The sequence below is a fragment of the Ambystoma mexicanum genome, chromosome 12 (assembly GCF_040938575.1).
Source record: "Ambystoma mexicanum isolate Mex_15411 chromosome 12, UKY_AmexF1_1, whole genome shotgun sequence".
Lineage (NCBI taxonomy): Eukaryota > Metazoa > Chordata > Amphibia > Caudata > Ambystomatidae > Ambystoma > Ambystoma mexicanum.
Genome location: NC_090936.1, coordinates 41883546 through 41899886, shown reverse-complemented (window position 1 = coordinate 41899886; position 16341 = coordinate 41883546). Strand labels below are relative to the sequence as shown.

The 16341-nt window shown below is 50.5% G+C and overlaps 1 protein-coding gene across 3 annotated transcripts in view; it reads left to right on the top strand.

Moving 5' to 3' along the window:
* ZNF277 (zinc finger protein 277) overlaps positions 1-16341 on the top strand; it is a 415867-nt gene that overhangs the window by 298482 nt on the left and 101044 nt on the right. For all 3 annotated transcript variants that reach the window (XM_069627913.1, XM_069627912.1, XM_069627914.1), the window contains one exon: positions 11852-11948. In XM_069627913.1, the coding sequence (XP_069484014.1) occupies positions 11852-11948 (97 nt within the window). The remainder of the gene's footprint in view (positions 1-11851; positions 11949-16341) is intronic.

Sequence of the window (16341 nt, the reverse complement as noted above, 5' to 3'; positions counted from 1 at the left end):
CTTTTTTTACTAACAAATATCTGGAGTAAACTCTGGTGCCCTGGAGTCGCTTTGGAACTCGCTCTATCGCCCCTTACGTAACATGGCCCGTACTTCTTGCAGGAGCTGAGGGATGTGCTGCTCCTGCCGGGCCACCAGTGGTGTCCAAGGACACTTCTGCTGGAAATCTAGAGTGTGTCCGTGGCCAAGAGCGTCCAGCGCCCATCGTTCGGTAGAGGAGATCTTCCACTCGCTGACAAAGCCCGCCAGCCGGCCTCCCACCGGGGTGCATGGGTGGGGGTCCGACGTCCTGCCGGTTCAGTCCTGCTTCGGGGCCTGCGTGTGTCATGAACTTCAGATCACGCCCCTTTTGGACCTCCTGGTCCTTGTCTCAATGGAGCTTACATTCTGTACTACTTCCAACATTGCCGTCCAGAGCTGAAGCCCTTGCTCGCTCCATGCACTGAACACGGCGTGATCTATTTATATACCACGCCTTCCGCGGCTCCGCGCCTCTCAATACTATTGCAGAGTAGCCTCAGACGTGTGTTTGTAGCTCGCGGTATTGTTTCTTTTGTCCCAGTGCTATTACCCGCTCCTGACCCTTTCCCCCTCCCTGATTCCGAGCATTGCTAGCCTTTCCCAGACTCCCGGATTCCTGGACTCCGCACTCCCAGAACTAAACGCAACCTGGAACCAGACGAGATTCGAGCAGCGCTGTTCAAGACCAGGAGCGTTCGCGAGAAGGCAGCGATCGAAGTAACTGGCAAACACCGGACCCAGGTGAGAAGTGGGGGAACTCCTTGACAGCGTGCTGCCTTGGGAGCGACGACCGCTGCCTCCTCCGAAGGCCTTGAACTAACCCTTGTAGGCTTCCTGGGTCGTGGAACGGGAGGGTTGACAGTAGGACGACGACCCGCATCCAAAATCATTTGACAATCTTCCGGCCTTGCCTCCTCAGGCACAAAAGGAAGGGCGGTGTTGCTGCAGCACCTGGGGCACGTGCCATCTCCATGTCGGTCTTGATGGCTTGCAACAACTCATTGACGGCCTTCCAAAAGAGATTGTCCCCGTCAAATGGCATGTCCAGGACCCTCGTCTGAACTTCCTGCTGAAAGTTGGTGGCTTTCAACCAGCCACGACGACAGAAGCAGACACCGTTCCCCATCTGGCGGAACCCTGCAAGTCCAGGGCCACGGTCATGGCATGGTCCGATGCCACTTCGCCCTTCTGGAGGATCTCCAGCACTTCAGCCCGCTTGTCATTGGGGAGGAATTTCCGCAATGGCGCCATCTTGTACCACAGCACCCTGTCATACCTGGCCAGGATCGCAAGGGCATTCGCCCCATTGTGTCCAACTTCTTCCCCTCACTGTCCGGGGAACGGAGGCTGATGACGATGGATTTGTGGACTTCTTCTTCGCAGCCGCCGAGACGACCGAATCTGGGGAGGGCTGCAATCGCAGGCACTTGGGTGTGTACTCCGGCACCCAGGTCTTTTTCTCCAGCTCGTCTCTTTTTTCTGGGGCTGAGGTGGGATTCTTAATCAGCACCAGGGCCTTCCGTTTAGCCTCTCGGCGCTGGTACAGGAAGCCGTCCTTTTTGGTCTCTTCAGGCGTCAGCTGGAAGAGCTCCGACGCGCATGTGACCATGGAGTGGAATGAACCCACGTCGTCAGGTGGAGACGCTCTTAGTGGCGGGGGACGCTCTGCCGTCGTCCATATCCATTGTCGCTGTATCCGTCGCCGTCTCCCTAGGGGGGAGGCTATGTGAGGCAGGTGTTAAAAAGGGTTGGGTCCCTCTTCCTCTTCTTCGCCGACAGTGGGCCTGGAACAACCGGTGCCAGGGGTGCTGTCGGCATCCTCTTCTGTATCTATGACACCACCGTGTGGAGAGTGGACAGGATGTCCAGTGACACGTCACTGGAAGGTGGAGGGGGAGTAGTCTTGCTGGTCCCAGCGCCTATGTCTTCGTCGGCTCCGCCATCGTTGTTGTTGTCCCCCTCGACAGGTGTGAACAGACGCCATGTCCTAGTCGTCCGACAAAGAAATATCCATGCCTTGGAGCACCGTAGAGGACTCTACTGCCCCCCCCTGCTCTTTGCATCCTGAGTGGTTGCTGCTGGGCTCAGGGTTGGCATCTTCCTCTCCCGTGTCTTCTCCACCGGTTTGGCGAAGCCTCCTGCCTGGGAGGAAGGGCCACTCTGGCCGTTGTAGGAGTTCCCTGGACCAGGTCTGCCCCTTTCACCTTCGAGAGGGCCGCCGCTAATAGCTCGATTGACTAGGACGATTTCTCCTGGGCCTTCAAGGGCAGGTCCGTCACCTTACCCGGGTCCTTGTCCTTCTCCGGCTTCTCCCGCAGCTGCCCAGGGTTAGCCGACTTCCTTTTCGAGGAGGAGTTGGAACGATGACTTGAGATGGAAGCAGATAGTGATGTCGATCGCGCCCTGCTCCTCGCAGGACCACTTGAATGGCGCCCCCAACGTAAACGGACTTGTGGTGCTTGGCCTTGTCCTGGACCCCACGGATTGGGCAACCTCAAAGGACTTATGAGCCCGCTCCTCGGACTGGCCGGTCCTGGGTGAGGTGTCCCCATGCTTGCCGCTCAGGGTAGAGGCCTTGGCGTCGAGCCACGCCGCCAGTCTTCTGTGCCGAACCTTCATGGTGCGTTTGGTGAATCCCAGGCAAATCTCGCAATCCGCCTCTCTGTGGTCCGGATGGAGACAGTAGAGGCACTGGGAGTGTTTGTCCTCCATAACACGTTCCTTAGTCCGTAGCTGGAGCAGAGCTTGAAGAGAGAACCTCCGTCCTTCTCCGACATGGTCCAGCATGCGATGTAGGCCTGATGGCCTTCTTGAATCTTCGATGAAACTCAACGATTCTTGCCCTTGAGCTTGCCCTTGAGGGGCAATGAAAAACGCTGACAAACGGATGCCTGCTTGCCGGTCGAGGATTGCCAGCCTGGCGACAGGAAATATTCATGAGCATGTGACTCCATGCCAGACCTCATCCTGGAGAATGGAAGTTACGGATCAACACCAGGAGAAGGGAATCATTGATCCTGAGAGTTGAGTTCAACAAAGGTTTCATTGGAAACACCAGCCAGGGGAAAGGAGTAATTCTCCTTGGCATTCTTTTACTAGAGAACACTTTTGGGACATCCCCCAAATACCAAAAGAAGCAAGTTATTCTCCTGGAGAAGGAACTTTCTGTTGAATTGCTCTTTAGTGGTAGTGTGAGGGATATGTAAGGAAGGCATGGTATCAACAGTAAGATACACAAGGAACCACAGTTCAAGGGTGTTTATTGAACTTCAACAAGGGTATCATAAACTCCTTTCTGATGTTTGTTAATCTGCTTAGAATCACATGCTGTGCATAGGTCCGACATCCAGTGGTCACTGCGGAGTATTGCATTTTGTTTTTCGTAGTCGAAAAGGGGACGTCGACAAGGCGTGTCTGTAACACTATCCCTATAGTGACGTGCGTTGTACCCACAATCCCTCACGCGTCGAGGTCCCTCAGATTGTTTTTTTCCGCCCAGTTTCTGGTCGCCTTTCGCGGAGCTCCTAGAGAGACATTGCTATACTTACCACGGACCTCGGTCCTTTTGTCATAACTTAATATACTGGTAACGATCCCTCCCCCTCGACGTTAGCTGTGAAGCTGTTTCTCCGCCGAACTATTTTCGACGGAGAGGAAGAGCGGAGGAGATCCTTCGGCGCTGCCGAACACGTGGCCTGGCCTCGACGGCCAACTTACAGTAGGGAGAGTGGGGGTTAGAACTTTGTCTCTTCTCTTTGAGAATGTCTTTCTTTCTCCCTTTTCTTTCCCTTGGGGTTGTTATCGCCAGCTATTATTGCCTCAGCTATGGAGAGGACACCATTTAAGTTTTGCCCACGCTGCAGGGGCAAATATACTTGGAAAGATAAGCACAAGCTCTGTAATCGTTGCTTACCCCTTGATCACATAGAGAACAGCTGCGCAGCCTGCAAGCTCTTAAAACCCAGGACTCTTAAAGAACGTAGGGTTAAGAGGTGGGCAGACTACGCGATGTCGAAGTCAGTTTCCTCACCCGCTACCGCTGTTACTGAAAGTGACGAGGAGTGCGATAACTCGACGTCCGTTACGGAAGTCATGAACCCCCAGAAGGAGCGCTCACGCTCCTCGTCGTCCGTCCCCGGCCCCGACGGGCTCGGCTCACGCCCTGCTTATGGGGATGAACACCCCGGCGACAAGGACGCACACAGACCCCATAAGGCTAAACACACTACCCACGGCTCTTCTTCGTCGAGAACGAAGGATCCATCAGCGCCGAAGGGGACGCAGGGCACTCCGGCGTCTACCGCAGACCGTAAAGGTCACAAGCCCCACCCGCAAACGCAGCCGCGACCAGCGATTGGGCTTCCGTCTAACACGGGCGCTACCCCAAAAACATCCGACGCAACGCTCCATAGAGCGACCGTCGAGGTACAACGCGCAACGCACACAACGTCGACACCAAAGCCCTCGACGGACAAAATCGTGGCCGAGAGCCTAGCGAGAATTGTCGCCGAAGACGAACGTACGCGGACGACGAAACAAACGTCGAATACCGCGTCGAAAAAACACAAAAGTAGCCAGGAACTGCCCCTTTCTCCAAAGGACGCTTCCGAACTACCTGAAGGCTTTTCAGAAGGAGACGGGAACCTCTCGTCGACGCTGTGGGAGCGTTCGAAACGATTCGAAGGCGAAAACACTAATTTTCCCCCTCTAGACTATTCAGGGGTACCCCATGAGACCCTTGAAAGACTCCATTCTTGCATGGAGAAAATGGAAAGGTTTCTAGGAAACCAAGACCCACCCACTCACAAAAGACAAAGAGAATGGCCACAGGATGACCCTAGAGTCAAGATTCCTAGGCTGGTTGACCTCACTGAGGAGGAGCAATACCTCCAAGAAGATGAGGAGTGTTTGGGTGGAGAAGAAGAGGTAGAACTTGAGCAAGAGGGGTTCGAAGAAGATCCTTACACCACTCCTACAGGGTTTGAAGAGGATACAGCTACCTCGCAGCCCTGGCATTCACCGTCAGTGCAGCCTTGGCAATCCCCATCAGTACATTCAGACCCTGATGCCTTTCTCCCTTCTCCTCTCAAGGATTCACATGGGAACTCCTCTCCCATAGATGACCAACCTTCCCTCAATGCACTATTGCGCAAGGCAGCAGCGCATTTTGAGATTGATACAGGGGAAACTCTTCCAGACATCGACTTTGTAGAAAAAGTCATCAAAGAAAAAGCCCCTGTTAGCCAATCTATTCCTCTCCTGGCTTCTATTAAAAGAAGAATTTCTCCTTCCCTTACTAACCCAGCTCTAGTAAGAGGGGTCAACCCTAGAATAGAAAAGCTCTTCAGCCCTTCATCCTCTGACCCTTTATACATCAGAGGACACTCTATTCCGGACTCCCTTGTGGTTACCAACACAAGAAAAAGAGCAGGGGTGCCACTATCCACTAGTGAAGCACCTCCAGACAAAGAAGGCAAAAAACTCTACGCACTGGGGAAGAGAATCACGACCTCCGCCGCCTTCTCCACTAGAATTGCTAATAACAACTCACTTTTAGCTAGCTACGCAGATGCACAGTGGAACAAGCTGCGCAGCGAAGCAGAGGAAGCACCTGAACCTCTGCGTTCTCGCCTGCTAGCTATAATATCAGAGGGCACACTGGTAAACCAGGGCATCGTTAAAAACTCCCTAGATGCCGCTGAGACGGCTGGCCGCTCCCTAGTGCAGGGAATACTTCTCAAGCGCCACGTTTGGCTACGCAATTCAGGTTTTAAGCCCGAAACCCAAGCCTCCCTCATAAATAAACCCATTGAACAGACGCATCTGTTTGGGAAAGCAGTAGATGAGGCCCTAGAACATGCTAAAAAAGAGTTTGATACCATCAAAACTCTTGATCAAATTTCTAGGCCCCCTAACAGGCGAGGCTATGGTAATAAACGCTCCTTTCGTGGCCAAAGACAGCAGCAGAACCAACAACAACAATATTACTCTGGCTCCAACTGGCCCACCAACCAGGGTAACACCCAGTTCAGTCAAAGAGGCCAACGCCGTGGCAAAGGAAGAGGTCGTGGCTCCAGCCCCAGAGGTTCCACGCCCAATACCAGCAAATGACCCGAAAATTCGGGTCCCCTCCCATGCATCACCGGTCGGGGGCCGGCTAACATCGTTCCTTTCAGCATGGGAGGGAATCACGTCAGACCGTTGGGTATTATCCACCATAGCCCACGGATACTGCATCGAGTTCAACGGTTCCCCGAAGTACAAACCCCCACGGAACCGGCGCATGACACCGCAACACCTCTCCATTCTTCTTCAAGAGGTGGAAGAACTACTGAAGAAAGAAGCTATAGAGCCCGTCCCCCTATCACAGGTAACAGAAGGTATTTATTCAGTGTACTTCCTTGTACCCAAAAAGGACTTAACCATGCGCCCTGTATTAGATCTGCGCCCAGCGAACATATTTGTCAAACCCCAAAAGTTTCGTATGGTGACCTTACAGGAGGTAATCCCACTGTTATCACAAGGGGATTACATGACAACACTGGACATGAAAGATGCATACTTTCATATTTTAATGTTGACATCGCACAGAAAATACCTCAGGTTCAAAATAGAGGACAAACACTACCAGTTCAGAGTACTACCCTTCGGGATAGCATCTGCACCAAGGGTATTCACGAAAGTACTGGCAGTGGCAGCGGCCCACCTGCGCAGATTATCCATCCCGGTATACCCTTACCTCGACGACTGGCTCATAACAGGGGATTCTTACGAAACATGCTTCTCCAATACCCAAAAGACCGTAGACCTTTTGTCCCAACTGGGCTTCTCCATCAACGAAAAGAAGTCCAGCTTAGACCCCAGCCAAACCAAACAATTCCTAGGGGCTCTAATTCGAACAAGGGACGGCCTCGTATTCCCCTCCAACGAGAGGGTCCAAAACATGCTGTTTCAAATTCCCCATTATGTAGCAGGCCGAGAGGTGACGGTACGCAAAGCAATGCGCTTGCTAGGGATGATGGCGTCATGTATTTATTTGGTACCTCACGCGCGCCTGCGCATGCGCCCAATGCAAGAGTGGCTCTACAGCCAGTGGTGTCAGGCCAGCGGACAATGGGACGATCTAGTGGTGGTCTCGCAGGCCTTGGTTCTCTCGCTACGGTGGTGGACAAAAGAAAACCTGTTATTAGGGAAAACTTTTGCCACACCCGCAGTGGAAGCCACTCTAACCACAGACGCATCCCTTACAGGATGGGGGGCTCACCTATCCCATCAAACGGCACACGGAGTGTGGACTCCGAGTTTAGCATCCAAGCATATAAACCTGCTGGAACTACTAGCGGTGTTCAAAGCACTGAAAGCCTTTCAGGAACACTTACAAGGAAAGACAGTGATGGTCCTCACAGACAGCACCACAGCCATGTACTACCTCAACAAGCAAGGGGGCACTCACTCTCCAGGACTGTCCAAGCTGTCCCAGAACATGTACCAGGGGAACTCAATCTGCTAGCAGACAAACTCAGCAGAGACTTCCCCCTGCCCGAAGAGTACGAATGGCAATTGCACGAAGACATCGTCTTAGACATCTTCACGCAATGGGGATTCCCGGAAATAGACCTGTTCGCAACCCTGGAGAACTCACAATGCCAAAGTTACGCCTCCAGGTACCCCCAGAACCAGTCCAAGGGGAACGGTCTGTTGATTCAATGGTCAGGGAAATTTGTTTACGCCTTTCCCCCGACTCCCCTTCTCAACAAAGTGGTGCACAAGATGCACCAGGAGCAGGTTACCATGATACTAGTGGCCCCAATGTGGGCACGGCAACCTTGGTTCGCTCACTTGATGGAGATGTCCCTATCTCCCCCAGTGAAACTTCCCTGCCCGTACAACATGCTGTCACAAGACAAGGGCAGGACACTGCATCCATGCCCTCAGACCATGAACTTAGCAGCCTGGCTCCTGAGATCATAGAATTTGGACATTTACAACTCCCACAGAGATGTATGGACATCCTCAGGGAAGCCAGAAAACCTAATACTCGACACTGCTATTCTAGCAAATGGAAAAGATTCGACAAGGCAACTCTTAAAGATATCACCCTTAAGACTGCTTTCCTAATAGCTATCACCTCCATTAGGAGAGTAAGTGAACTACAGGCTCTTTCTGTACTAGACCCCTTTGTAACAGTTCACAAAAATAAAGTGGTTCTACGCACACACCCAAGGTTTGCACCTAAATTCATCTCGAAATTTCATGTAAACCAAACTATAGAACTACCAACGTTCTTTCAAAACCCTTCCAGCTCGGGAGAAAAAAGTCTGCATACACTAGATGTACGCAGAGCTGTCATGTTCTATATGGAAAGAACTAGACCACTGAGAAAGACTAATCAGTTCTTTGTCTCGGTGGCAGCAGGAAGAGAAGGAGATGCGGTCTCAAAATCCACTATATCTAGATGGATTGTTCAATGCATCACTCTCTGTTACACTCTTGCTAAGAGAGAACTACCCTTCAAGCCAAGAGCACATTCCACTCGAGGCACTGGGGCTTCCATAGCATTCATTGCAAATGTTCCCCTTGAGTCCATCTGCAAAGCGGCTACCTGGAGTTCTGTGCACACCTTTACAAAACACTACTGTCTAGATGCACACTCTAGATCTGACTCCCAGGTGGGACAGGCAGTATTAAGACATCTTTTCTCTACTGTTCCTTCTCATAACCCACCGCCAACTCCGGGTACTGCTCGCTAGTCTATGCACAGCATGTGATTCTAAGCAGATTAACAAACATCAGAAGACAATGCATTACTTACCGTAAAAGCATTTCTGATGGTTGTATCTGCTTAGATTCACATGCGCCCACCCTTCCTCCCCGCTCGGATGGAAGGAACATAGACTTCCTTTATATCTCTCTTTTCTGTACTCACTCACGTCTATAAGGCTCCCTCAGGGCAGAAAAATACAAACAGAGGGACCTCGACGCGTGAGGGATTGTGGGTACAACGCACGTCACTATAGGGATAGTGTTACAGACACGCCTTGTCGACGTCCCCTTTTCGACTACGAAAAACAAAATGCAATACTCCGCAGTGACCACTGGATGTCGGACCTATGCACAGCATGTGAATCTAAGCAGATACAACCATCAGAAATGCTTTTACGGTAAGTAATGCATTGTCATCTAATCCTAAATCTACAGATGGGAGCAAGCTACGACCATCAAATAATAATAACGCAGTCCTAGTGGTGTCTTGTCAAAATAAAAGGGCCTATACTAAATAACCTATTGCCAATCCTTACCTCTAAATACAAATAGTGTGGGGGTAGTGTTTATGAAAAAGAAAGAAGTGTTCACAAAAATTATACGTCGGGTTGTTCAGGCCATTGGCCTCCCTTCCCCTCATTTTCAGCACGGGACAAGACGGTTCACTTAAGCGTAGAACAATCTCTGGCTTTTTTAGCAAGAGGATACAGTTCACTCATTAGCATCAGGGCCTTCCGTGCCCAAGTCTCTTTGCCTATCTAAGTCTCTTCATGCAGAGGGTCTGATAAGAAAAAACAAATGAAAAGTTTTTTTCCTCTTACAAGTACTCAATTCGGTTGATTCACTATTCACCACGGATCCCCCTCAGCCGGGCTCAGATCCTCTTTCACAATGTTCATATAATATTCTTTCTCGAGTGGCTCACGGTTCACCCCGGATCCCTTCTTAATACAATTAGTCTCCCTCAGCCGGGTTCGGGCCAATTTCAGTTAGCATCAACTATCGAAAACTTGACCCGTTGCAGGACCACTTCGATTTCACAATTCCTTTTTACATTTGTCACCTTTCAGTTGGATACCTAGCAGAGACCTTCAAATGAGCACCCATGTGGCGCCAGACCACTCTGTTTTGGCTTCTGGAGTTCAGTCACTCATCTGCTGTTTAGTTATATTGCGTCGCTTGTTACATCCACTTCACACACTGTTCTCTTCGGTTTTCTATATACAATGCTGCCGCTTGCAACCTTGGCTTTAACACAGACTGGTCTGGTATCAGTCTCCCCAACTCACCAGCTGTGCTGACTTTACTGGTGCTGCTTTGTTATAGGAGCCAAGGACAGTACTACGGCAGCAAACGTTCCTCTCAGCCTTGGCTATCGACGCATGAGAGCCCCGGGTACCTCTGACACACAATGCAGATTTCTTCAGTTTTTATTCCAGGTCTTGCGTTTCTTATTCTTGAAGGCTCGTGAAAGTAATAGTCTTTCTCTGAAAAGGTCAAGGGCACTTCTCTCCTTGTATCACTCTTTGGTCTTGCCGTCTTTCTCCTTGTATTAAACTGCCACCTTGGAACTGTTGCTTCCTTGTGTGTTTTACCCTGCTCAGAGTGTTCTTTCGTGCTCCACCTTTTATCCGTGTGGGGAAGTGTGATGGAAGTTAGGTGTGTGTAATGATCAGTAATTGCTTGACCCTGCCTGACCATTGTATTGGCACATGCCAGGTATACGGCTCGGGTGTTGGTCTGTTTTCTTTCACAATGAGCTGTCCGTGAGAAAGTGTTTGTGTCAGAAAACGTGGGGCGAGGGGGTTGAGATCCTAAGTATCCTACCTAATAGGATGGGGAAAAGGTGTTACAGGGAAGGGGATACCGCGTCGCGCCGTCCGGTATCACACTTCCACTCACCGAAGACCCCTCATCCAAGCGATCCTCCCGCAATGGTCCACCCCTAGGAACTGGATCCAAAAGCGATGGCCGTGTCCTAGTCACCTGGATAACATATCCCTGGGGACTAGCGGGTGAGACACCTTCACACCTTCAGGTTTCTCACAGATGGAAGTAGGTTGTGACACAGGACAATGGAATTTAATTTCGGTGGACATTCGGACAGATCCTTTAGTTTTAGTTTGAGGCAGGGAAACCCCTCTTAGAATATAGGGATATAGTGAGGGTTTATATTTCTTATAAATAAAAGTTCATAACAATCATAATCCCACCCTTTTGTCAGCTTCGTTCTTTGACACCATTACACCATTCCTGCTGTCTCTCAGCTTTTGACAGTGCTTTCTGTCAGGCAAACATGTTAGTGTTAAAACGAGGATGTTGATGGGCAACATTGCTACACTCTGCCCTGCCAACCTTGCCAGTCTCTCTTTCCTCGACTGCGCAAACAAGGTGTCTGTGGGAATGGCGGAATAGAGTCTTTGTGCCCTTCTTTCTCTGGCCCTGCTGCATTTGACAACAAGTCCGGAGAATCAGGCAGGCAACCCTGAAGGCAGGCGAGACACACAGGGGGAGACTTTTAACATGGGTTCCTTTTGCAGTTGCGTTTAGCTGCAGAAGCACTGTATACGTTCTCAGATCTCCTGTTCACACCATTGTGTGCATTGTGGCGCCTTTCCAGCTGACACCATCCGGGAGATTACACACAGAACAGAATGCTGTGAAATTATTGGACTGCTGTAGTTAGTCAAGTTAGTCTCAATGCATTTAATATGTAGTGTCGTCGATGACCATTAGTGGCTTGCATCACCAATCAACCAAAAGTAAAAGTAGGTTAGGAGTCTATAGATTTTTTTCTGATTCAAATCCCTACTAAGTCCCCTGATTCACAAAAGGTCCTTGAAGCGAATGATTCACATTTAACAATGTTACATCTTGCTTTCTACGATTGTTTTTTTGGGTGGCGACAATAGGAACCTATCTGAACATGCTCATTGAAGAAAACATCAGTGGCATATTATATTGAGGTGCTTCACACTGCATGCCATTGCCTGTCTTATGCTGTAGTAAATGCCCAGTCACAGCTAAGTTTTGACATACTCTAAGTGTTTGTGTGTATTTTTCATAGTGACTGGTCTGACTGGGATGAACATCCTGCCAGTGCAGTTTGCCTTTTTTGCGAGAAGCTAGCAGACACGACAGAGAAATTGCTTACCCACATGAAGGTAAGGCACAGAAACAAACCTTAAGTGCCTGTATCCTGAATTGGATTATGCTTCTTTGCATTCATGCCATCCCTTGATACTTTAACAATAATTAAAATCAGTTCTTCTAATTGTAAGGATAACTCAATGTTGCACATTTTATGTCTTGAACTAGTCGAGGTCTGTTGTTCATCATGTATACCCTAGCATACACTTTTGCCCAAGCAGGGAGTGCAAGAAACTCTTGGGGCCATAGAGAGCCACCCACTGCATAATGTGACCTGTGCAGGAGTTATATGGAGAATTCCCTAAAATTCTCAGCCAGACAAACAGAAATATCACTAGCAATACAAGTCAAAACCATCCTTATATATTCCCAAGAAGATGTGCGCTTTTTGAAGCTGGTTGAAGAGGGGGGGTAGAATTGTTTCCAGTGTTGTTAACTGTCAACAAGAAGACCCCAGACAAATCCACCTCAGAACAGATTTCACCACTTTGGTAGTAGCTGGTTTATGGATGTCATATTCACTCTTGGTCCCCGCTCCATGCAATGATCTGAACTGGCAAGCAGCCCACGTTGGCTACAATAGCCCAGCATGGAGCGTGGACAATGGTAATTCTGCAGCAGTATCAAAACATTCCCACAGTGGGCGTTGATTCTCAGCGTGGGGGTGCTGGAAATAGAAGCTTAACTCACAAGCGACCAGACAACTCAGAATGCAGCCAGGGTCTGTGGGCTGCTATGAGATTCCTGCCTGATATCGACATTGCCGAAAGGCATTGTGTAAGCTTGGAGCAAGAGGCCCAGGGCAAAGACTAATTCTAATCGCTGAAGTATACATGCACATGAATTGGATAGTCCTATGCCCAATATGTAAGATGGTAACCTTTTGGCAAAGATGTCTGTACAGACATCCGAGGTCTCTAAGGTTATGCCTAATGTTTTCTTGGTAGTAGACCTCTCAGCATCTTTAAAAATTGCCTTATACCAGATCCTTAGTTTGTCATGCAGCAGAACTTGCATATTATATACTTAAGTGGCAGGTTGATCTGTTTACGATTACGGAGACCTGTCTCCAGGAGTCTGCAACTCATACTTCTCTCGCTGCTACTCCAAATGGATATAACATTATATGAGTTGATCGTGGTAGGGGAGTAGCCTTGATCTGTAAAGATCATATAAAAATTCACAGTACAATATCATCGATCTAGATTACTGTAAATCTATGATGGTTAAACATAATATTGATGCAACATCCACCCTGCATATCCAAGTACTGTAAAGGCCACCTAATAAAACAGCAGATTTTGAAGAGGTGCCTCCTTGAAGTCATCAACTTTAATCTATGGGCAGACAATCCTTTGGATTTGGATGCAGGGTCTCCTTTGAATTTGCTGGAAGCATCTGGCTTTTCACAAAATGTATAGACTCCTACACATATTGGAGGACATATCCTGGAATGGATACTAACTAGAAAAATGAGAATCTCAGCTGTTAGAGTGGATGTTTGTCCTTGGTCCGACCACGCATGCACTACCTTTTGTCTTTTACTGCCTCATTCTTTGGTTCCTCTTTATCCTGAGAGAATGAAACCTGTCATGGTTAGAAATACCAGAAAAGTGACTTCTCCAGCATGGGGTCTGGCATGGATTCACATGCTCATGCTCATGAATATCCCCCGTCGTCAGGCTGGGAATCCTCGGTAAAGAAAAATCAGTATCAGTTTCATTTCTGATCTCTTTCTTAGTAGTAACCAATCACTGGTCTCTGGGTGATACTGCACCCAGCCAATGACTGCCCTCTCCCTAAGCCCCTCCCCTGGCAGCCATCCTCAGATTTTTACCGCACGTTCAAGTGTTGGGAGTCCATGCGCTATAGCTCTCGAGCTTTTACTACATTTTGCGAATTTTCAAAGAGATTTTATCTCATTTTTCGGTCAATCGAGCCTCAAGCTCCACCGTTTCTACTTCCGATCAACGGGGACCCATTTCGGATTTTTTCTACGCCCCTCATGGGTGACTTTTCGTCGAGTTTCTCTTCTCAGCAGCTTCCGGAAAATCTTTGCGGCCTACCCGCGTGGTCATGGCCCAGGAAAAAGGAAACAAGACGCCCGGACCCAAGCTCTTCAGGAGCTGCCCTGGATGTGGACTACAGAATGTCTTCAAGGAGGATGAACTTTCTCAATGTCTCTACTGCCTTCATGAAGATAAAACGCACGGGGAGAAACTTCGACATCTCTGCCGGACGGCGAATGGAAAAAACTGGACGCCATGGGACGACGGGTCATCTCGTCAGAGGTGACTACCATTAAATCTCGCGATTGTGGCCCGCTATGACAGGGAGCTATGGTTTAAGATCGCTCCCCTGCTGGATTTCCTCCCGGATGACAAGAGGCCTGAGGCCCTAGAGATCCTACAGGAGTGAGAGGTGGTGTCGGACCACGCCAGAACAGTGGCCACGGACGTTGCCAACACCAGCTTCCACTAGATTGGGCAACAGTGTTTGCTTCACCGGCGCGGTTGGCTCAAGGCAACCGATTTCTGTCAGGACGTGGAGACCAGGGACCTGGACATGCGCTTCGACGGGAACAACCTGTTTGGCAAGGCAGTGGATGAGTCGCTGCAAGCCATCAAGGCCGACACGGAGACGGCTCGTGCCTTAGGCGTTCTCCAGCAACGACGGCCGCCCTTTCGGGGTTCCGGAGGCAAGCAAGTGCCTCCAAGGGATTTGGCGGCAGCTCCTCGACGTACTGCCAGGCGGCTCGCTCCTCGTCGCAGGAGGCCTACAGAGGACGCGGCAAGCAAGGAGGATCTCGTCGTCGCTAAGGAGGCCAGGGCGGCAAGGCCACCGCCAAGCAGGATTGAACCGGCCGTAGTGTCGGGCCCCCACCTGAGCACCCCGGTGGGAGGCCGGCTGGCGAACTTCGCCAGCGTGTGGGAGTCCATCTCTACCGACCGTTGGGTGCTGGATGCTCTGGCCCGCGGGCACACACTGGAATTTCTAAGAAAGTGTCCCTGTATTCCACCTGTGGCCAGAAAGGAAAATCGTGTCCCACAACTGCTACTGGAGGTACGAGCGATGCTAAAGAAAGGCGCCATTGAACTCGTCCCAAAGAGGCTGCGGGGCTCCAGAGTATACTCGCGGTACTTCCTCGTAAGGAAAAAGAACGGCGTTTGGCGACCCATCCTGGATCCTCGTCGTCTAAACAAGTACATCAGGTCCCAGAAGTTCCAGATGGTAACCCTCAAGCACGTGCTGGGATAACTGGAGGAAGGCGACTTCCTATCTTCGCTGGACTTGGAGGACGCCTACTTTCACATCCCCATCTTGAAAAAACATCGGAAGTTTCTGCGATTCGTGGCCAAGGACGGCACTACCAGTTCAAGGCCCTTCCCTTCGGACTGAAGTCGGCACCCAGGGTGTTAACCAAGTGCATAGCACCAGTGGCGGTGCGGCTGCACCTACATTGGATCCCCGTCTTCCCATACCTGGACGACTGGCTCATCCGGGCAGAGTCAAGGGAACTCGCAGTCGAACACACAAGGAAGACCGTCCAACTGCTCACGGATCTAGGATTTTCAATCAACTTCACAAAATCACACCAGGTACCGTCACAAGTCGCCCTGTTCCTGGGAGCCAAGCTCGACACAGTGGTGCGACTAGCATCTCCGTCGGAGGAGAGGACGAAGGCCATCCTAGGCAAGGTGCAATGGCTGTCGACCATGGACGTGGCCAAGGTGAGGTCCGTCAAGTCCCTGCTCGGCATGATGTCCTCCTGCATTTACCTTGTGCGCCTTTGCAGACAACGGATGCGACCGCTGCAGGAGTTCCTCGACGCCCGTTGGATGCAAGCGACGGGCAACTTCGAAGATAGGATCTCACTCAACGAGACCTTTTGACAAGCGATCCAGTGGTGGAGCACCGGCGCACATCTGATGGCGGGTATGGACTTCCAGACCCCGGCCCATCAGGAGACGGTGACGACGGACGCCTCCCTGGAGGGATGGGGGGCTCATTCCAGAGATCTCTACGCAAGAGGCCTTTGGCTGCCGGAGGAGAAGTCACTTCACATCAACGTCCTGGAGCTCTGAGCCGTGTTCTGGGCACTCAGATAGTTCCTTCCGTCCCTCAAGGGCAAGGTGGTGAGGGTCTTCACCGACAACACTACGACAATGTTTTACATCCGGAAGCAGGGAGGCACCAGATCCCCAGCCCTATCCAAGTAGGCCCAGGATCTGTGGCATTGGGCCGTAGCCCAAGGGATGTTTCTGGTACCCTTCCACCTGGCAGGAATAAAAAACACCATCGCTGATGCACTCAGCAGGGAGCTGCACTCGTGCCACGAGTGGGAACTGCGGCAGGATCAAGTGAACCTCATCTTCTGGCGATGGGGCAATCCCCAGATCGACCTGT